The sequence below is a fragment of the Rhineura floridana genome, chromosome 18, assembly GCF_030035675.1.
Source record: "Rhineura floridana isolate rRhiFlo1 chromosome 18, rRhiFlo1.hap2, whole genome shotgun sequence".
Classification (NCBI taxonomy): Eukaryota; Metazoa; Chordata; class Lepidosauria; order Squamata; family Rhineuridae; genus Rhineura; species Rhineura floridana.
The window spans coordinates 8,339,300-8,361,306 of record NC_084497.1 but is presented as its reverse complement, the minus strand read 5'-3'; the positions used below and the strand labels follow the sequence as shown (position 1 = coordinate 8,361,306).

General features: G+C 48.3%; 1 protein-coding gene across 1 annotated transcript in view; it reads left to right on the top strand.

The window, feature by feature from the left end:
- Positions 1-17,954, top strand: part of GRIN3B (glutamate ionotropic receptor NMDA type subunit 3B) — a 54,566-nt gene extending 36,612 nt beyond the window's left edge. Inside the window, exons 4-12 of the mRNA XM_061601838.1 lie at positions 399-994; positions 2,505-2,787; positions 3,674-4,435; positions 6,322-6,467; positions 7,286-7,401; positions 10,723-10,874; positions 12,431-12,595; positions 15,372-15,439; positions 17,504-17,954. Of these exons, the coding sequence (XP_061457822.1) occupies positions 399-994; positions 2,505-2,787; positions 3,674-4,435; positions 6,322-6,467; positions 7,286-7,401; positions 10,723-10,874; positions 12,431-12,595; positions 15,372-15,439; positions 17,504-17,888 (2,673 nt within the window). The 3' untranslated portion in view covers positions 17,889-17,954. The remainder of the gene's footprint in view (positions 1-398; positions 995-2,504; positions 2,788-3,673; positions 4,436-6,321; positions 6,468-7,285; positions 7,402-10,722; positions 10,875-12,430; positions 12,596-15,371; positions 15,440-17,503) is intronic.
- Positions 17,955-22,007: the final 4,053 nt, after the last annotated feature.

The window sequence follows — 22,007 nt, the reverse complement described above, 5'->3', positions numbered from 1 at the left end:
TTGCACCCACACATTTAAAGTACATCCCTCCCCTCTCCCAATAATCCTGAGAACTGTAGTTTACCCATTCCCAATAATAATAATAATAATAATAATTTAATTTATAAGCCGCCTATCTGGCCGATGGCCACTCTAGGCGACGTACAATTTAGTTGCAATAAATGCATCATAATAAAATCCCAGAGCTACAATTCCTAGCATCCTTAACAAAACTATGGTTCCCAGGATTGGAAGGGTTGGGAATGTGATTTAAATATTTGGTGTGTACACAGCCTCCATGGATTTTCCGTGCTAGAATCATAATATAAGATAACATAACAGGTGATTCTGTGGGTTGCGATTGAAATATAGGACAGTTAGCTGACTTTCACAAAACGCTTTTTTATTTCCTTCTGCAGAACCCCTTCCACTTGCACATGGACCGGAGCAGCGATTTTGAGACCCTCTTGGAGCTGCTGGCCAACATCTTCCGCTTCAACCACTGGCATGAGGTCACCCTGGTTCTCTGCCAGGTCTGGGATGTGTCTGGCTTTGTGGACCTCTGGACCAGCCACGCTGAGCTGGAAGGAACGGCCGTGGTCGACTTGAGCTTCCTGGATGAGCCGGAGGCCGCCCATCTTCTTCGCCGGCACTTAGAGGAATACCAGGAGCTCCCCGGGCCGGCCCTGCTTTTCGGTTGCGACGCGCCTCTCTCCCAGCTGATCTTCCGGACAGCGAAGGAGCTAGGGGTGCTTCAGGAGTTCCATTGGGTGTTAGGGGAACCTCAGAACGTGGACAAGCTCCAAACAGAAGGGCTACCCCTGGGCCTCTTGGCCTATGGGGAAGTAGAAAGACCATCCCTGGAGCAGTTCATCCATGATGCAGTGGAGCTGGTGTCCAGGGCCATTTCCCAGGCTGTCTACATCCAGCCGGAGCTCACCCTCATCCAAAGCATGGTGAACTGTAATGACAAGCATGCTGTTGCCTCCAAGTCCTCAGGACGCTACCTCTCTCAGTGAGTAAGACATTGCCACAGTGGCCCCAGAATTTCAAGTTAGCTAAAACTAAACCTCCCCCAGAAAAAAGTTAGTTTCAAAAGGCATAGAAGTAACAGTAGTGACCTGTGTGTGAGTCTCTGCTCTTAGCAGGCCAAGAGCGGGGACTCATCCAGAGATGCAGGGGGCCGCCTCACCTGTGAGCAGGTAGTTCAGCTTCACTTCTGTGTTGTGTGAGGGACTGGGTGATTTTGTCATGCCTGATGTGGAGGCAAACTCAGAGCAGGGAACTTAGCTGCAATGGGTAGCTTCCCCTGTAGGCAAGCTTCACCTCCACCTGGTGTAAGGGATTGGGTGATCTTGTCATGCCCAATGTAGAGGAAAGTCCAGAGCAGGGACTCGTAGAGAGATGCAACAAGCAGCTGCCTGTGAGGGCTAGCAGCTGTGTTGCATCCCTGCAGCGGGAAAGGATCCAATGGCATCTGGCATAGAGATGCAGCACTAGAGATTGAGTGATAGGAAGCAGGCCTAGAGCCAGTGAGCCTCACAGAGACATGACGAGCAGACTCCATTGAATGCAGGCAATTCTGCTGTTTCCTTTGTGTTGGGAGTGACTGAATACTGAGATCTAGTCCAGTACAGAGACTGATAGGAAGGAGGTAAGGGCAAAACAGTGACTCATTTAGGGGTGCAGTGTACAGCCTCCTTTGACAGCCAATAATTCTGCCATGTGACTCCCTTGGGAATGATTGACTGATCCAACTACATCCAATACAAAGAAAGGGCAGAATTACCAGCCTCCCTGGTGTAGGGTGATTACAGGGACTCTTACAGGGACATGATGGGCAGCCTCTTCTGAGAGTAGGTGATTCAATTACCTTCAGCCTGAATTAGGAGTCATTGAATGCACAGCAAATAGCCATTGATGGTCTCCTCCTCCCTAAGAACATCAGAAGCATTCTGCTGTGTCAGATCTGATGCATACCTGCTCATTTCCAGCACTGAACAGGTAGATGCCTCTGGGAAGCCAACAGGCAGGGCATAAGAAGCCACCTATGGTTAATCTCCAGCATCTGGTCCTCAGAGATAGTCTTCCTCTGAACACAGAGGTTCTATTGGGCTAACACACCTCTCCTCCCTGATTTTTTTTTAAAGTCCTGGCTATTGCCAAACCTTGTGGCAGGTAGTTCCACAAGTTAACATCCAACCAATGCGGCACAACCAATCAGGAACCCCAGACTCTTGCTTTCCTCCCTCTCTCCTTTGTGGCAGGCAGTAACACAAGTTGATGTCCAGCCAATGCAGTACAACCAATCAGGAATCCCAGAACCTTGGTTTCCTTTCTCTCTCTTGCGGCAGGTAGTTCCACAAGTTTATTTATTTATTAATTAAATGTATATCTCGCCCTTCATCCCAAGGAACCCCAGTTAATGTCAAACCAATGCAGTACAACCAATCAGGAATCCTAGACTCTAGCTTTACCCTCCCTTTTCTCTCCCTCCCTGCCCCCTCTCTTCTTCCCTTTTCCAGGTTTTTAGCCAACACATCCTTCCGTGGCCAAACAGGCGAGGTCTGCGTGCGCAACACATCCCGTGTCCACACGGAGCGCCACTACAAAGTGTGGAGCCTTTTGAAGGACTCGGTGGGCCAGCCCACATGGGTGACAGTGGGCAGCTGGAAAGGGGGCAAAATGGAGGTGGAGGAGGGCATGTGGCCGCAGCGCCTGCAGCGTAGGAACCAAGTGGAGGGCTTTTGCCGCATGAAGCTGCGGGTGGTGACTTTGGTGGAGCATCCCTTTGTCTTTACCCGGGAGGTGTGTAGGAGATGCACAGTGCCTGCATTTATTACAAACCTAAAAAAGGGTTTTTTTATATATATCTTAGGGATAATGTAAGATGTGCAGTTAATGTGCAGAACAGCTGGGCATTGTGCACATTCCCCAAGGCCCGTTGGAGGTTATGCATAATTCCCCGGGGAATCTACAGAATGCAGCCAATACATGCATATTTCCCAAGGACTGCTGGAGATTATTTATCATTATAGTTTACAATTCCCTTTTCATGGACAGATTGTGTGCACATTCTCCATGAAGCCTGGCAAATGTGCGTGGTGCCCGGTTGTTATGCACATTAACCACTCAACCTGCATTTCCCCTAACACGCACACACATAGTGTTATAGGATTGTGGAGTGGTATGGATTATATCTGTGTGTCCCGTCCCGTCCTATCTTCCTGGGCCTGCAGAGATGAAGCATGCAGTTTTTAGGAGGCGAACCCTGCTCTGCTGGTTAGACTAGTTCCATTCATAAGTAAACCATGCTGGCCAGTGCCTTTGTTCCTTGCATGGAGCAAATCTGCGTGTGTAAGAATGTGGGCCAGAGAAGTCCTGTTGACATAGGAAATCTTGAAGGAGAGTGATCCCCCCAGAGAGAGAGAGAGAGAGAGAGAGAGAGAGAGAGAGAGTGGTCTGGTGTAGGGTTCATGAGCGTTTTTTTTTTTTAATTGGAAAAATAAGAAACACATCCCTAAATGGGCTCTAACTCCCATCAGCCCCAAAAGCCAGCATGGCCAATGGTCAGGCACGATGGGAAGTTGGGAATCCAGCAACATCTGGAGGGCCACAGACATTCTGCATCCCTGATCAAGATGTTTTCTTGTTTCTTTGGTGTCAAAAAAGTGCTTATCTGTGATCTGTGCAGGTGGACAAAGAAGGGAACTGTCCAGCGGGTCAGCTGTGCCTGGACCCCCGCACCAACGACTCGGCTGTGCTGGACGCCCTCTTTGACGAGCTCAACTCCGAGAACGGCTCGGTGCCCATCGAGTACCGGAAGTGTTGCTACGGTTACTGCATCGACCTCCTGGAGAAGCTGGGCAAAGACCTTACCTTTGACTTTGACCTCTATATCGTGGGGGACGGGAAGTATGGGGCATGGAAGAATGGGCGCTGGACTGGGCTGGTGGGGGACCTCTTGAGCGGCATGGCCCACATGGCAGTGACGTCCTTCAGCATCAACTCGGCCCGCAGCCAAGTAATCGACTTCACGAGCCCTTTCTTCTCCACCAGCTTGGGCATCCTCGTCAGGGTCCGGGACACGGCCTCGCCCATAGGGGCCTTCATGTGGCCTCTGCACTGGACCATGTGGGTGGGCATCTTTGTGGCCCTCCACATGACGGCCCTCTTCCTCACCCTCTACGAATGGAAGAGCCCCTATGGGATGACTCCGCATGGACGCAACCACATGAAGATCTTCTCCTACTCCTCGGCGCTCAACCTGTGCTACGCCATCCTCTTTGGGCGCACCGTCTCCAGCAAGACGCCGAAATGTTGGACCGGGCGCTTCCTGATGAACCTCTGGGCCATCTTCTGCCTCTTGGTCCTGTCCAGCTACACGGCCAACCTGGCTGCAGTGATGGTCGGCGAGAAAACCTTTGAGGAGCTCTCTGGGGTTCACGACCCTAAGGTCAGGGTGGCGGTGACCATTCCCAGACACACATGCGCACCCCTTTCACCTTGTCCTCCTTGGCCACCCTCCCTTATCCGCGAAAGCTTAAATCAGTTCTTTATTCCCAGGCTGGGCACGCACCACATATTGAAAGCGCATTGAAAGCGCACTGAAAGCACATGGGGCCCACTGGACAAGTCATGTGCTTTAAATGTACGGGGCATACACAGTCTCTGTTTCTCACCTTTTCCATAATCGTTTTTATTCATTTTCAATAATACAAAATAATAAACAAGAAACAACCCCCCCACCCCCCCAAATGCAGAGCACAAACAAAGAATTTTCAGGCTAAACTAACACAAACTAACCATTGGATTGAATGGCAGTAATTCAATCAATCAATGTTTCAAATGCTTTGCTGGTGGAACCAGTATCAATCTGTTCCAAATGCCGTAGCTGACAAAAAGACAAGGCATAAATCTCCAAACATGAGCCCGGACTGGGCAGCTCCTGTGTCTTATTTACATGAAGGGCTGAAAAGCAGCTCAGATCAGGAAACTTGTATCAAGTCTTACAGTGTGCATGTCCCTGCACCCTCAAAAATAAGCTTTGATCTACCCCCGGGGTGGGAAAGCCTTTTTAGCCATGTCAGGATGGGTGAGGCCAGAGGCAAAAGTGGGCAGAGCAACATATGTAAATTTTACCTTTGCACAATAACCACACACCCCTCTCTATCCAGGAAAGCAAAGAGGCATGATCAGAGCAACAGGGGTATAGTCGTTGAGGGTCGTGGGATGTGTGTCAAAGACCCCTTACGTTTTTTGGGAGCAGGGTCCCTAGGTACAAACCAATCAGCCTGAAAAGGGAGCACACTGGCCACTGAGAAGAGTCTTCTCACATAGCTACAAAAATGCTTCCTTGTCCGTTCGTGCTGATAGGAGCCAGTCAGGGTGAAAGGAGGTGAGCCAGTCACTGAGAAGACTCTTCTCAGCAGCTAGCACTCCCCTCCTCGTTCATGCTGATTGGCTCCTAAGGCAAGTGAGAAGGTGAGTTTCATGGCACAGTACCCAAATCCTAGTCCCACACCTGGCTTCATTTCAGAATTCTTAAAATCAAAAGGTTTGGCAATATTTAGCCCCCAAAGAGAGCTCTCTGCATCCTCCTTGACCTTCTTTGGCCGCCTTGAACTCTGATCGTGCCTCTTGCTTGCCCGGACGGCGCATAAAGGGGGGCATGTGTAGAAGTTAGCTTGCTGTACCAAGGTTAACTTTACATTCCTTGCTCCACCCACTTTTACTTCTGGCCCCACCCACCCTGACATGTGGCCCCTGGAAAGTTGCACAGAAAGGAAGGCAGCCCTCAGTCTGAAAAAGGTTCCTTCTGCTCTAAACACCATGCTGGCCAGGAGACTGGCAAGGGGATGGATCAAGGGGCTCCCCCCCAAACCCCTTTTCCTTGCCTCCCTTCCCTGCTTCATTTCCTTCTTGTAGTTGTCTGGGGTCTCGGAGGGTCTTAGACCCCTTACATTTTTGGGAGCAGGGTCAGCATGAAAGGGGAGTCTGTTAGCCACTGAGAAGAGTCTTCTCACATGCTTCCTTGTCCTTTCCTGCTGACTGGAGCCAATCAGAGTGAAAGGAGTCAGCCATGGAGAAGGCTCTTCTCAGTAGCTAACACACTCCTCTTTCATGCTGATTGGCTCGTCGTGAAAGGAGGCGTAAACAAGGATCTCATTCTCAACCCTGCAGCAAAAAAAGAGGGGTGTGTGTGTGGCTGTGACTATCATGAAGGGACCGTGCGCTTCTGAATTTGCCACTGCAAATCTCTTTCCCTTTGTGGAGTTTTCAGCAGATGTTTTTTGGTTTTAGAAAGAATTTCCCGGTTTGGCTTCTTCTCTTTTTTCGTAGCTGCACCATCCGTCGCAGGGGTTTCGCTTTGGGACCGTTTGGGAGAGCAGCGCGGAGGAATACATCAAGAAGAGTTTCCCAGACATGCACGAGTACATGCGGCGCCTCAGCGTCCCCACCACGCCTGCTGGGGTCAAAATGCTCAAGTATGTACGGGGGGCCTCCAGGCAGGGATGGGGAAGGAAATTTGATCCCGTTCACAGCGAAAGGAAAACCTACCTCAGTTGTGCAAATGGACAACTGGGCCAGTATGCAGACCGGAACGCAGCCCGTCCTTCAGAATTTGCACGTCTCTGCATTTTTCAGACGTGGTTCTCCAGCCAAGTAGTATGTGCAAAGATACATAAACTGGGTAAAATGTGCCAAAAATAATGTTAACAGAAGTAACATGCCAAAATGCATTATATTATATTATATTATATTATATTATATTATATTATATTATATTATATTATATTATATTATATTATATTATATTATATTATATTATATTATATTATATTATTACCTAGGGAGGTGGTAGCCTTTCCAGCACTGGAGGCATTCAAGAGACAACTGGGCAGCTACCGGTCAGGGATGCTTTAATTTGGATTGGATAACATTGAGCAGAGGGTTGGACTAGAGCAGCCTTTCCCAACCGGCGTGCCTCCAGATGTTGTTGGACCACAACTCCCATCAGCCTCAGCCATTGGCAATGCTGGCTGAGGCTGATGGGAGTTGTGGTCCAACAACATCTGGAGGCACACCGGTTGGGAAAGGCTGGACTAGAGGCTTTTAGAGGGCCCTTCCAACTCTGCGATTCTATGATTTCTACCCACCCTTTTCTGCAAGGAGCTCATGGTGGTGTACGTGGGGCCCAGCTCCCCATTTTATCAGGACCATAAACCCTCCTCCACCTGCTCAAGGTAGTCTCTGTTTGGCTTCCTGGCATAATTTACACATAATTTTGGGGTTTTTTCCTCAGGACCAACCCTCCCAAGCTGAACGCCTTCATCATGGACAAGTCCCTTCTGGATTACGAAGTGTCCATTGACTCTGACTGCAAACTGCTAACTGTCGGAAAGCCCTTCGCTATTGAAGGTTTGGGAAAGCATTTAAGAGCCCCGCTCAGTTAGTGAGAGATCTGAGCGGAATTATTCTGAGAGCGAGGCGAGATTGGGGCAGTGCACGGGTCGATCATAACTCTGACCTTGTAATGAAACTGGGTCAGCTCACTGAATCTTTTGAGTGGGGCTGTCAAAGGTTAAAGCTGGGAGGGCGGTGGATGTTGTCCCAGGGGGGTTCAACCATTTCACTTCAGAAGGGGCATATGCCAGCCTTTGGATCAGGCCCCTTTTCCAGCCCGACGGTCTCATTCTCTTCCAAGGGCCACTAGCCAGGATTGGCCGGTGCCAGAGGCAAACACAGGTGGGGCGATGAAGGAATGCCCTTGGTCTGCCCCGAGTGGGACTTCGCCGGATGCAACCCTGTGCCTTGAACCTGTGGAACTCCTTGCCACAGGATGTCAGCAGTTCCATAGCCACAAGTGGCCTCAGAGAAGGTTGGAACAGCTTCCCCAAAGTCAGCCTGCTCTTATTCAAAGAGGCTGAGCTTTGTTTGGGCCGAAGCGCCAGCCGCTGATGACTTCATCAGTTGGCACAAGACAATGACCCGCCCGCCACCTTTCTGCTCTCTGTGGGGCTTAATTTTTGCCCCGGCACCCGTTTTCCTTGCATGGACTCAGCCCTGGGGATGATCTGGACCCCGGAAGGATGAGTCTGCACAGGCAACTTCCCTCTCACAGTAATCTTGGCTCACAAGGGCAGGGCTGTTGTGTAGGGCTGGCAACCAGGAATGTTAGTACACTCTTGAATAATCCGTAGATCGGAAAAGAGGCATCTCCCCCTGCCCCCGTGGCAGCCAGGAATGGGAGGGGTGGCCTTCAAAAGTTTGCTGCAAATGCTCGAGGGGGGGGGGAAGGCAGAAGAAACCTCCCAATATCCCTGTTCCTGCGTTTTGACATCCCTAATTATATCTCGCCCTCGCCTGAGCATCATCTTTGATGCTGTTTGATCTCTGCGTTTCTCATTAGCGCCTTGGCAAATGGAGGACCTGAGGGGAATACAAATGAACCCCGTCTTTCTTTAAACTGCCCCCTTTTGCGCCTCCCTTGCGCTGTTGGTCTGCTCTCATCTGCCAGCTTGCTGTCTACCGTCTGTTGATAGCTGGGGAAATGCCCTTGGCCTTGGCTTCAAGGCAAAGTGATTGACTGCCCCTGGAGAAAGTGAGGTTGCCATTTTTGGCAGGAGGGAGGGGAGGATGGAGAAATGCTCTTTAAGGCAACGAGAGGGCAACTGAATGGATTTGTTTTGTGTGCCTATAGTATTGTTGTGCGCCAGCTCAAATCTCCCGAGTGGTGTGATGCTTCCAGGGGTTCCTGAGCTTTCCCAGGGTTTGGTTTCCTTGGAAAGAAGGTCAGAGGAGGCTATGGTGTCTTATAGGATATATGGGGTTTTTTTACACATATTCACAACCTCCGCTTAAGATGGAGGGGTTCTCAGCATTAACAGTCCATCAGATCTTACTACACATTACCGATAGCTTTGGGGGTTCAGACACAGAGGACAGGCTTCTCTCTATGTCTTTCCACCTTCACCCCCAAGACAAGACTAAAAATACAAACGCCTCACCGTGGCTTCAGGATCAGGATGGGGTAGGAGGGCTTATCCCCTGAAAAGAGTTTCAATAGCAACAGGATCTCTCCTGGCCACATCCCTTTGGGTTTGCAGATTGACCACTCAATCAGATCCAAGGTTACAGGCTTCAAAGGGATCCAGAGAAACAATCTATCTCAACCCCCGATCCCATAACAATATCTATTTCTCTCTTCATCCATCCGTAAGAAATAAAACTGGCAATCTCATGCGGTTGTACAAACTGATGTTACAGAGCTGGGGAAGGTGCCATGGAAATGATCAGGGGGGTGGAGTTATCACTCGCCTGTGAGGAAAAACATTTGGGGCTTTTCTGTTTAGGGAAAGAAGTGAGGAAGAGGAGACATGATGGAGGGGCATAAAATTCTGCATAAATTCTTGAACTCGGGGCCTTCCAATGAAGCTGAACTCAGGACAGAGGTGGATGATTTCTTTGGGTCTTCTTCATGCCTTCTTCAAAGCGTGCATAGTCAAAACCTTGGCATTCGCTCCCATAGTGATGGTCACCAACTTGGAAGGCTTTATAAGGGGGTTAGACAAATTGATGGGCGAGGAGAAGGCTGTCAGTGGCTACGAGCCACAATGGCTATGTACTCCCTTCACTGTTGGAGGCAGTCAATGCCTCTTAACGCCACTTTGAAAACAGGATGCTGAACTAGGCTGGCCTGCACTGCAGGGCTGTTCTTATATTCTTAGGTCCATCCATCTAAAAAGGTTCTGTTAAATTTTAAAGCAGGATACTTAAGCAAACAAGGGGAAAAAACACTGCTGGGCCAGATCCACAGGCCCACAATCACCAAACAGAACCTCCAGATGCAGTGGAAGTATACCAGATCAGGGCAGGAGGGCAAAAAAGGAAAACTGTTGCTTTTGAGTCTTGCTTTCTGGGATCCCTGGAAGCATCCAGCTGGGAAGAAGATGCTGGCCTATTTGGGCCTTGATCCCACGAGGCCGTCCTCATGACCATTGGGCCCAGTGTCCTGTCTCCAACAGTGGAAGCCAGATGGTTTCCTGGAGCCGGCAATGCCCCGTCCTGTGCTGCCAGCGTTCCTGGTGTAGAAAGGTACCCTGCGACTAAAAGTGGAGGCTCCATACAGATAACCTGGCTGAGTACTGCTGATAGCCCTTTTCTTCGCTAAACTGTCTAATCCTCCATTTTCAAGTGGCCAGGAGTTCCATAAGTGCATTAGGTAAAGATGTGGCAATCAAGATACGTAGGGGCCGGGTAGATTGTGCTGTACAGAATCGTTTCTGTTCAGCGCTTAGGGATGAACTAAAACCAGATAGCTAATAGCAGCCAGAGACCTTGTTCCCAAACCAATGGAAGCATTTTCCAAAACAATTAGGCAAACTAAAAAGACAAATCTGCACTTCTCCAAATTTTGCAATGCAGTTCAACCGGCCAAGCGATGTGCACGAAAAATGCACTGGGTACAAAAATGCATTATGTTCGGGAGCCGTTGCCAAACAGTGTCTCTCTGGAGAAATTGCAGTCAAACCCGTGTATGTTACAGGAAAATCTCGCCAAAATGTTGACAAGGGACTTTAAAAAAAATAAAAATGTGCAAGCTGATGTGGAAATATGAGGAACTTAAGATTGGGAAAATGAGAAAGCCTATTCTGCATATGTTCAAAACTGAGACGGATGTGCTTTTATTAACACTCTCTTTTTTACACTTCCACCCCTCCAAAAAAAATCACACTCCAGGCTATGGAATTGGCCTCCCCCAGAACTCGCCTCTGACCTCCAACATCTCAGAATTCATCAGTCGCTACAAGTCAGCTGGATTCATGGACCTCCTGCATGACAAATGGTACAAGATGGTTCCCTGTGGGAAGCGAGTCTTCGCCGTCACTGAAGTATGTGCAGATGGGGAGGAGAGATTTGGTTCAGTCTGTGTTGAAGGGCAAACTTTGAGTTTCCGAAACGAGGAACGTGCAGAAAAAATGTGCACATTGGTGAAAATAACGTAAAAAGATGCATCGTGTTTGCTTTGCAAAAATGTGCATATTAGGCAAAGTTGCAACCAAAAAAGGTGTATGTTAGGAGGAATTCAAAGGCATATGCAAATGAGGACTTTGGGGGGGGGGGGCTGGAAACCACACACTGGTGTGGAGATGTAGAGAAGTGAAACTGAGAGTGGAAAAATGAGGAAGGAAGGGAAAATGAAATGGACAGTTTCGCTCATTGCTTGGCAGGGCTGCAGAGGACTGATGTACTGGGAAATCTCTGGATGATTTGCGGTAGAGGTACAGAGTTTTCTCTGACTCATAATGGCTTATAAATAGCTGCAACAACTGAAAAGCTCCCACATAGAATCCTAGACTAGTAGAGTTGGAAGTGGTTTCTAAGGCCATCCAGTCAACCCCCCTGCTTAATGCAAGGATTCAACTTAAAGCATCCCCGACAGGTGACTATCCGGGTGCCTCTTGAATGCCTCCAGGGTTGGAGAGCCCACCACCTCCCTAGGCCATTGGCCACTGTCGTTTAGCTGAACAGTAAGTTTTTCCTGATGTCCAGCCGAAATCTGGCTTCCTGCAACTTGAGCTCATTATTCCATGTCCTGCACTCTGGGATGATCGAGAAGAGATCCTGGCCCTCCTCTGAGTGACAACCTTTCAAGGACTTGAAGAGTGCTGTCACATCTCCCGTCAGTCTTCTCTTCTCCAGGCTAAACAGGCCCAGTTCTTTCCATCTGTCCTCATAGGGCTTGGTTTCCAGTCCCCTGATCATCCTCGTTGCCCTCCTCTGAACCGGTTCCAGTTCATCTGCATCCTTCTTAAAGTGCGGGGTCCAGAACGTTATGGAAATATGTATATATAAGCAGAGAGCCTCTGTGGTCTGAGCTGTGTGCATATTTACCTAAGTAGCAGGCTTTTGCCCTGCATTTAGATTACTGAGATTTAAGACTTAGTAAAATAAGAAAACCTACTTTATATACATAGTAGATTGGAAAGGCATACCTAGTTCTAACTAACTAACTAAGTTGTAGGCACAACGCCCAGAGAGAGAGCAGAGACAAAGTTGTCTCCTCTCTCCCGGACAGTTGAAGAAAAGAAGAAGGAAAGGGCGGAAGGAGAAGGGGCAGATAAGCTTCCCTGAGCATATCAGTCTGTGACGAGCATCACACAGCTCCTTGGGACTGTGCAGCATGCCCACGGCTGCACAAGTGGCAGGGCATGTAACCCCTGAGCCACTCACTGTAGGGTGATCTTTACCTGGCCCTTGACGCCCAGGAGACACGAGCGGGGATTTGAACTCACAGACTCTGGACTCCCAGCCAGGCTCGCCTCCGCACTGAAATAGACCAGCTGTGTAGAAATACTCAGAGCACTCTGAAAAAGACTCAGGGGCTTCAGCAACCGTGCTGATTTCAAGCCATGTTAAATTCTGTGTCCCGTCCCCCCTTTCCTAGACTCTGCAGATGGGGATCTACCACTTTTCTGGCCTGTTTGTCCTCCTTTGCATTGGGCTGTCGGGCTCGTTGCTCACCTCCGTCGGAGAACACATCTTCTACTGCCTCGTTTTGCCCCGCATCCGACGCAAGAAGAAGTTCAACTACTGGCTTCACACCAGCCAGGTAAGAGAGTATCTTGTAGCCAGGCTAGCGGTGGGGGATTTGATTCAGTTCGCATTTCAGACTGTATCTACCAAATTCGCGCTTTCCGAAACGACGTGAGTACTGAAACGCAGCCACCCTTCGAAACTGGTGCCGATCCGCACCGTGTGATGCAGTTCTTCAAGCAATGTTTCCAAAAATGCCTGTATTCGGGGAAAGTGTAGTGAAAAATGAACACTAATGATATCAGTGAAAATCACACACAGCAACGCATTCTGTTAGGACAGATTGCTTGCGAAACGTGGGTACGTTAGTCGAAACCGCCTACCAAAATTAAGAGAAATGACACCACCACCCCAACACACATATACCTTGCAGACTGTAATCCCTGAAAGTGGATTACTTTCTCTCAGGATATAGGACACCCCCCCCACCCCGGATCTCACCCACAGACAGTGCAGCAATTGTGCAATTAAGAGTGGGTCTTTCATCCACCCTCCCCGTGACTCTCACGCAGGTCTGCAAACCAGAGGTGGAGAATTCCTGCTCTGTGACAGATCGCAGTGAGCTCCCAGCCTGTTAGCACTGGAAGCTGAACTGCAACAGAATTCCTGTTGGAGGAGCACACTTTGCCTTGGATGCTGGGCTTTAAGAAAACAGCGAAGCTGGCATTTATGAAAAGAAATGCATGTTTGATAGGTCCCAACTGCCTAACTGAGATGGAGTTATCAACAACTCTAAGAGTATCAGGCTAACACTGGAAGGTTCATCAACACGTGTTAGAAGGAAAAAGACAATCTAGGAAGCACGGAGGTTCCTCTCTGTGTCTACTCTTTCCCATGCAGACACATCAGCCCTCAGCGCAAGCTGTTCAGCAGGGAGCGAAGAGAAAGGGTGTTTGAAATGAAGGCAACGGGTGCAATTGCACCTCCGCTGCAAGAAGATCCATTGTACGGTGATCAAAGCAGAGCGGGAAATGTCTCAGCAGAGGTAGACTTGTCTCCCTTGCAAACTGCTGGCCATGCAATTTGCAATTGCGTGCATTTTTCGGGATGCGATTGCATCTTTTGAAGTGTACTGTGTAAACCGTGGCTGAGCAGTTTATGGGGGACCAATTTCTGGCAGGTCACATAATGGCTGCTGGTCATGAAGATTCTTGCAAAGGACACTGGACTAGATGGTCTGTTGACTCAAACTGGCCAGGCACTTATTTATTTGTTGAATTTATACCCCACTCTTCAGCCTGAGAGCCAGCATGGTGTAGTAGTTAAGGTGCTGGGCTATGACCTGGGAGACCAGGGTTCGAATCCCCACACAGCCATGAAGCTTACTGGGTGACCTTGGGCCAGTCACTGCCTCTCAGCCTCAGAGGAAGGCAATAGTGAACCACTTCTGAATACACCTTGCCATGAAAACCCTATTCATAGGGTCGCCATAAGTCGGGATCGACTTGAAGGCAGTCCATTTCCATTTTTTCCTTCAGCCAAAAAGGCTCCCAGAGCGGCTTACATAAATCAATTAATACAAGACAGTTCCTGCCTGCAGGGTTACAATCTAAAAAACTTGACACACAAGAGAAAAGGAACAGAAAGGGATGACGAAAAAAAGCAAACTCAGGCACCAGTCCTGACATTCTTAATGCTTGATGGTGGCAGTTTTTAGATGAGGGCTTGTCAGTGACCATTATCTGTCACAAATAAATGGAGCCTTCATGTGCAGCTGCAGTCTATCCCTGAATGTCAAGTATTGAGGGCAAAGAACAGGGAACAACTGTTGTGTTCGTGGCCTGCTTGTGGCGTCTGGCTGTGCCCTGTTAGAAACAGGATACTGGTCTAGGTGTCTTGCAAAACCCAGGACCACAGTTTTGAACGCACCCTTGCATAGGCTGTGGGGTATTGTCTGGGTTTGCAGAGTGAAGTGGGGGGAGGAGTGCCCTGTTCTAGTGCGCTGTGATGTTTTTATGCCTTCAGTTGCCAGCTAGAGGGTTGCATAATTTTGGCTTTAATGAACACTTGGATCACATTCACACCATGCATTTAAAGCACACATAGCGCTCATTAAAAGCATGTGGCTTCCCCCAAAGAATCCTGGGAGGTGTAGTTTGTTACGTGTGCTGGGAACCGTAACTCTGCAAGGGGGTAAAGTACAGTTCCCAGGATTCTTTGGGGGAAGCCACATGGTTTTAATGAGCGCTATGTGTGCTTTAAATGCAATACAAAAATACAATGCCTACTGGATTATCATAGGTTAGTCTCTCTCACACACACAGTAGGAAGCGGAACCAAGCACACCACCTGAATTCTTGGGAGGAAGATAGAAAATATTAATAGTGCAACCCTACACGTGTTTACTCAGAAGTAAGCCCACCGAGTTCAGTAGGACTTACTCTCAGGTGAGTGTTGCAGCCTCAATCAAATTAATGGAAGGCCGACTAACGCAGGGATGTTGTTGCAGGTTTCTTGCCTGTTTGGGCAACGGGGTTCAGTTAGATGACCATTTGGAGCCCCTTCTGTGATTCTCTCATGGTTCAAAGGCTTGGATCAGTTTCCTGCTTTCTGAATTGCTCACATTAAAAAACAGGGAGAATTATTATTGCAAAAGACAGCTATGCAGATGTGAGGAAATGACCTCTCAAGAAATTGGTTTATTGCTAAATGGCAGTGAGAGCCACGTGCACTCCTCATATGCTCAGAGACATTTTTCTTTTTTTCAATTGAAATCTTGTCTTGCCAGTCTGGGGCCTCACTGTTTCCTTGTTGGCTTGTTCTTGTTTTATTTGCTTTTTAATATGTCTCAGAAAATCCACTGGGCTCTGAACATGGGTTTGGAAGAGCAGAGGAACAAAAAACTAAATTTGGACAAAAGGTAAATAAATTTTGAAAATCACTCTTGTCGCTTCTTCCCGACTCTGTCGCCTTCTTGGGATGAATTCTGCAGACTTGCGTCATCCAAATTTAATCAGCCTTTGCTGAGGAGAAGTTTACATATATAAAATTCCAAAAGAATGCCCTGTAATAATGTAATAACACGTTAGAAGTATGTCGGTGTTGATTTATTGCAAGCGGCCACCTCCAACATGATATCCTGAGGGGAGTGCTCCATTTTGCCAAAGGCAAGAGGTTCAGGGATTGATTTCAAAGACAATGATCAGACCAGTGGAAAGAAAATTTTTTTTCAATGCTATAATTGAGAGCAGTGTCCTCAGTCTTCTCCAGGCTAAACATGCCCAGTCCTTTCAGTCTCTCCTCATAGGGCTTTGTTTCCAGTCCCCTGATCATCCTCATTGCCCTCCTCTGAACCCGTTCCAGTTTGTCTGCATCCTTCTTAAAGTGCGGAGTCCGGAACTGGACGCAATATTCAAGATGAGGCCTATATGATCAACAACAACCCCAAGATTCTTCTCGCACATAATGTTGCTGAGTATCCCCCACCTGATAACTGTACATTTGGTTTCTTTTTCCTAGACGGAGAACTTTGCACTTATCCCTGTTAAATTTCATTCTGTTGTTTTCAGCCCAATGCCCCAGCCTGTCAAGATCACTTTGAATATTGTTTCTGTCTTCCAAGGTATTAGCTTCTCCTCCCAATTTCTGGGCGCCTCATTTTAAGAAGGATATAGACAAGTTAGAGCGGGTTCAGAAGAGGGCGACGAAGATGATAGCCGGTATGGAGAACAAGTCTTATGAGGAAAGGTTGAAGGAACTTGGCATGTTCAGTCTGGTGAAGAGAAGGCTGAGGGGTGACATGATTGCACTCTTTAAGTACCTGAAGGGCTGTCACATAGAGGAGGGTAAAGATTTGTTCTCTGCTGCCCCAGAGGGTAGGACTAGGTCTAATGGTTTTAAGTTGCAGGAGCGTAGATTCAGATTGGACATTAGAAGGAACTTCTTGACAGTAAGGGCAGTTCGGCAATGGAACCGACTGCCTAGGGAGGTGGTGGGATCCCCTTCGCTGGATGTCTTCAAGCAGAGGCTGGACAGCTATCTGCGGGAGATGCTCTAGCTGTGGATTTCCTGCTGTGAGCAGGGGGTTGGACTCGATGGCCTACAAGGCCCCTTCCAACTCTATGATTCTATGATTTGTATCATCTGCAAAATTGGAAGGGATAGCTAATATCCTAGAGAACAGAAACAGTCTATTTTCCCCCTCCTCTCTGGTGGAGGCTGGGTCCTTTAGGGAAAATGGGGCAGTCCCCTCTGCCAGCCCCCACCTCACGTGCATGCAACCAAGGGGGTGGCCCTGCCTGTCAGCTTCCTCCTCTTACTTCATCTCAGTGGTGTCCCTTGTTGCGAGTTCAGCGAGGGTGGAGGCAAACCTAGATCGAGGCAAACCTAGAATGTGTTGGTGTAAACCACTTTGCATACATGTTCAAAAAGCAACATATTCCTGTTTGAAATATGTAACTTAATGAGAAAAATTAGGAAGGACTTTCATGGGGAGCCAGTGTGGCATAGTGGTTAGAGTGTTGGACTACGACCTGGGAGACCAGGGTTCGAATCCCCACATGGCCATGAAGCTCACTGGGTGACCTTGGGCCAGGCACTGCCTCTCAGCCTCAGAGGAAGGCAATGGTGAACCCCCTCTGAATACCGCTTACCATGAAAACCCTATTCATGGGGTCACCATAAGTCGGGATCAACTTGAAGGCAGTACATTTCCATTTTTCATGGGGAGCCTTACAAAATATGGAAGTTGTGATTGTGACTGAGAAAAAAAAATGGCACAGATGTTAGTCACCAGGGGTCACCTTTTGTGGGGGGGGCGGGTGACAGAACCTACTATAGCATCTTAATTTGCCTAGATGCATCTCTAGTATAAATTTGTATATGCAATTTTGCCTCCTGAGCCTATGTGCCAAGCCCGGCAATGCTAGTCTGGCAGTCACCTCTTTATCTTTTTTCTTGCCCCCCCTTACTACTCCCCCAAAAGGTGCAACATTCAACAGAGTCAAGAGGAACCTGAGCCGCCCCCACCTGCCAACCGGCCAGGCTGGAATAATCTCCGCCGGGCAACTGTGAAGAAGGAGGACAAGCGAGTCCATTTCAACATCGACAATTCGCCGGATTCGGAAGAGGAGGGCGAGGACACCGTTTGGCACTGCATGAACGGTCAGGATCCGCAGCAGGGCAGCAAAGAGGCCAAGGAAAAGGAGCTGAAAGAACTAGAGAGCCAAATCGAGGCGATGCGAGAGCAGCTGAGGGCCGCCCTGGTGCGGAAAGGGGAGCTGATGGTGGCCCTCGGGCCCCCGCCGAAGGCCCCTCGCCTGCCGCCCACCCTCAAAGCACTGATCAAGGAGGCCAAGGAAGACAGGTGATGCCGAGGGAGAGGGCCTGGCGGGCCAGGGACCCCCATGGGATGGCTCCAAGAGGCTCTACAAGAACACCCGCGCAATGAAACTCTTTTGAAAAGGCTACACGAGGACTCCTGCACTGCAGCGCAAGAACTTGGGCTCTACCCTCTTCCTCCTTTTCCCAGATTTTTATGTTTTTGGCTGGGGGGGGTGCGTGGCAGGGCGGCCAGGCCTGTACGTTGCCAGCTATACCAGGGACGGAGGACATCTTTGATGCCTCTCCGGCTGTCATCGGACTCCAACTCCAGGCATCACCAGCCAGAGCCATCAGGGCCAATGGTCAGGGACGATGGTAGCAGCTGGAGTCCAGCAACATCTGGAGGGCCACACCCCGGCCTGACTCAGCTGATGGCAGATCAATATTTCAACTTGGTTGTTGGTTTCTGACAGGGCCCCATTGCTTTTCTGCAAGTGGCATTTCATCCTCATGATGATTATTGATTTTCTGCAGGGCTGAGACGCCTTTGTTCTAGTGAGGCTGCAGCCTTTTGTTAATAGATTACACTGTTTGGGCTCAAAGAGTTTTCAAAGAATCATAGAATAGTAGAGTTGGAAGGGGCCAATAGAAGGTCATCAAGTCCAACCCCCTGCTCAGTGCAATTCAAAACTAGCACCTATCTTTCCTTCTATTTTAATGCAGGACTTCCCTGTGCAAGAAAAGGATAGCCAACCCAAGAGGCTCTTAACCAATTTTTGACAATACCAAGGGCCAGTTGGCACACAGACTCTTTATCCATCCTCCTCAAGATGGATGGCTGTTGTTAGTACCTGCCACAGACCGAGAGCTTGGGACAGTTACTTCTTTAAACTACAACTCCCATCAGCCCCAGCCAGCATGGCCACTGGATTGGACTGATGGGAGTTGTAGTTCAAAAATAACTTTTCCAAGCTCTGCGAGACCACATCCACGGTATACATTTAAAGTGCTATGATGCAACTTTAAACAGTCAAAAATCTTGGGAACTGTAGTTTGTGAAGGGTGCTGAGGGTTCTTAGGAGACCCCTATTGCCACCACAGAGCTACAATTCCAGGGTGCTCTGGGAAGAGGGATTGGCTTTTGAACCACTCGGGAATTGTAGCTCTGTGAGGGGGGGAATAGGGGTCTCCTAACAACTCTGAACCCCTCACAAACTGCAGTTCCCAAGATTCTTTGGGGTGAAGCCACGCCTGCTTAAAGGGATGTAATAATGCTTTAGTTGTATAGTGCAGATGCAGCCGTGGACCCAGTCTTGTGACATTTTTCTTGCTAGGATGGAATAATGTCATTTGGTCCTTAAAAATCATTGGGGCCTTTGAAGCAGTGAGGAAAGCATGAACTGGTCATCTGTCAACTGAAGGAAGCTTGGCAAGCAGTTTGCTGAGGGCAGAAGCCACTGTCTTCTGCTGCAAGCCCAGGTTTTTTCAGCCTGTTTTTAATTTTATAATGTACCGTCAAAGATCTATCAAGCAGCTCAGGTTTAGTAAAGTTTTGCTTGAGTAACTTGTGAAAGAGTACAGGGGCTCATGCAGAGCTCTGCTTCATCTATCAGCCCTGGTTTAGCACAGTTTAGTTGTTGTTCTAGCAGCTCTGGTTTAGCAAAACTGAACGTGTCAGCCTGCAGAGGGGCATTTGTGACACTCTGCTTTGATCAAGCAACTCCGGTTATAGCAAAGGTTATAACAGGTTATAGCAACGGTTAGCTTAAACAACTTGCCCAGGAGTTCTTGCAGATGTCAGATTTGACTGAGCAACCCAGATTGCAGACAGGCTTTTCCAAAATTAGTTTGCAGGGGAACTCTACTCTTGCAAGCTACATTGTTTAGGGAAAGATCAGTTCTAGGAAGTCTGGCCTTTGTTAATCAACAGCATAATTTACCTCAGTGAAGGGTACCTTTTGTAAACCAGATGGGATACTGGTTTGTGCCATAGTGTAAAGTGTTTCCAGTTGGGCCCAGGTGTTCACCCGCTTGCCAGGATCATTAATTATCCTTCCACCACTACCATCAAAACAGGAAGCATTAAAAAAAAATCACCTTTCCTTTCTGCTGCTTCTCACAACAGTTAAGTTGTGCAATTAAGTAACTAGTGCACCCATTTTGCAGCTGGGAAAACTGAGGCTGAGAGACAATGAGCTAATTCATAGCTTATTCAACCCTGGTGCCTGCCAAAGGACCCAAATTGGAAGAGTAAAAATATATCCATGCAATTGCCACCAGGGAGTGGAGCAGGCATGTTTAAAGAGCCATCTCTCTCTTTGTTAAATACGGATGGATGGATCAGGCCTATACCTCTGTGTCTGCAGCAGGGAAACCCAGCTAAAATTGCTGGCTTTGCATATCAAATGTTGGGGGTCCTTTGTGTCCCTACAAGCAACTTGCCAGTGAAGTTATGGCTGAAAGGAGGACCAGCACTGAGCCCACAAATTGCAAGGCAAAATATCAAAAACTCTGAAAGATGAATTTATCCGAGAAATATCAGTATCTCACCAAATGTAAAATACTCATTTTAAAAACAATCATCATGCACCCACAGTTTAGAATTCATTACACATTCTGCTTCAGAACTCAGGTCCTGCTTGCGGGCTTCCCCCAGGCACCTGGTTGGCCACTGTGGGAACAGGATGCTGGACTAGATGGGCCACTGGCCTGATCCAGCAGGCTCTTCTCATGTTCTTAAGAACACAAATTCAGAATTGCCTTTCACATAAGATATTTGAGACTTAGGACCGAGTTGGGGGTGGGGGGAATGCTTGAATACAAACCAAAATGTCATTTTTGCATTCAGGTAAGATGCTTTATCTTTAGAAGTATCCATCCTGTTTTTAAGAAGGCGCCTGTTGCAATTCAGAGAGTGGCATGTTCACCTCTGAACCAGTTTGCTTTCAGCTATAACTCCTATCAGTCGCAGAATCAGGTGGCTGCACCAAGCTGTGGGCGGGTGGGAACTATAGTCCAAAATATCTGGAGAGCCAACGTAGCTTCTGCACATCCAGAGAGGTCCGGCTGCAGATTGGAGCCTTTGCTTTCTTAATTTAGTATTGTTGCGGAGATTTTAAAAGGTGACCAAGGCTAGCTGAGACCCAAAAAACTACATTGGAGGTGCTTGAAGGCTAGCGCGGTTTTAAGCCCTCCTTTTTAAAGCCACAAGTCTGTGCTGTTGTTACATGAAACAGCTTTCTTCAAAAGTCATTAGCTGCAATGAGATGCTGATTGAGAAATGCAAACTCAAAAGCCCAGCTGCCGGCCCGATTAGGCACAAACACAACTACCTGGCTATAGCTGTGCATGCTAACCCATATATATACACATATATTTCTATACGTGAAAACCAATGTAGAAGGGAGTCAGGGTTGGCCAAGCCATCATGTATGTGATAACTCTGGAACCATGATGGGTAGATTAAGACTTTTGGTCTTGTTTCAAAAGACTAGCTTTATTCTATTTCAAAACAGAAGTAGGACAGTAAAAGACTTCAGGGACTACAATGCGAGCCATTAACCCTATTTCTCCACTTGGAAAGTTGGGTGCTTTTTTAGGGAAGGGCTGTGGCTCGGGTAGAGCACCACTTTGCATGCAGAAGGCACCTGGCATTTTCAGGTAGAGCTGGGGAAGAAGAAACCCCCAGAGACAAGTCAGTGTAGACGTCTGTGAGCTGAGGATCAACAGCCTGCCTCCGTATAAGGCAGCTTTGTTAAGCCCTTTTTTCAGAATCATGAGGACTAGAATCTTTTTATTTTTGAAGAAAGGAGCACAGTGGTAAAGCAGCTGCGTTGCATGCAAAAAGGCCCCAGGCTCAACCCCTAGCATTTCCACGTGGGGCTTGGAAAGGCTCCCTTGCCTGAAGCCCTGGAGAGCTGCTGACAGTCAGTGCAGCCAGTATTGAGCTAGGGAGATCCATGTGGCAGGCCGCTTCCGAGACCGCTCCGTTTCTCTCTAGCGCCATTCTGGAAACCCACAAAATGTTTTTCCGTATTTCCCCCCTCCAAACTTTTCTGCGTCAATCGGGGAGGGAGAGGGTGCATATGAGTTGGACTACACAGCATGTAAGGTCCCTTCGAAGTCTAGGATTCTGCCTCCACACAAGAAATGGCAGAATATTTATG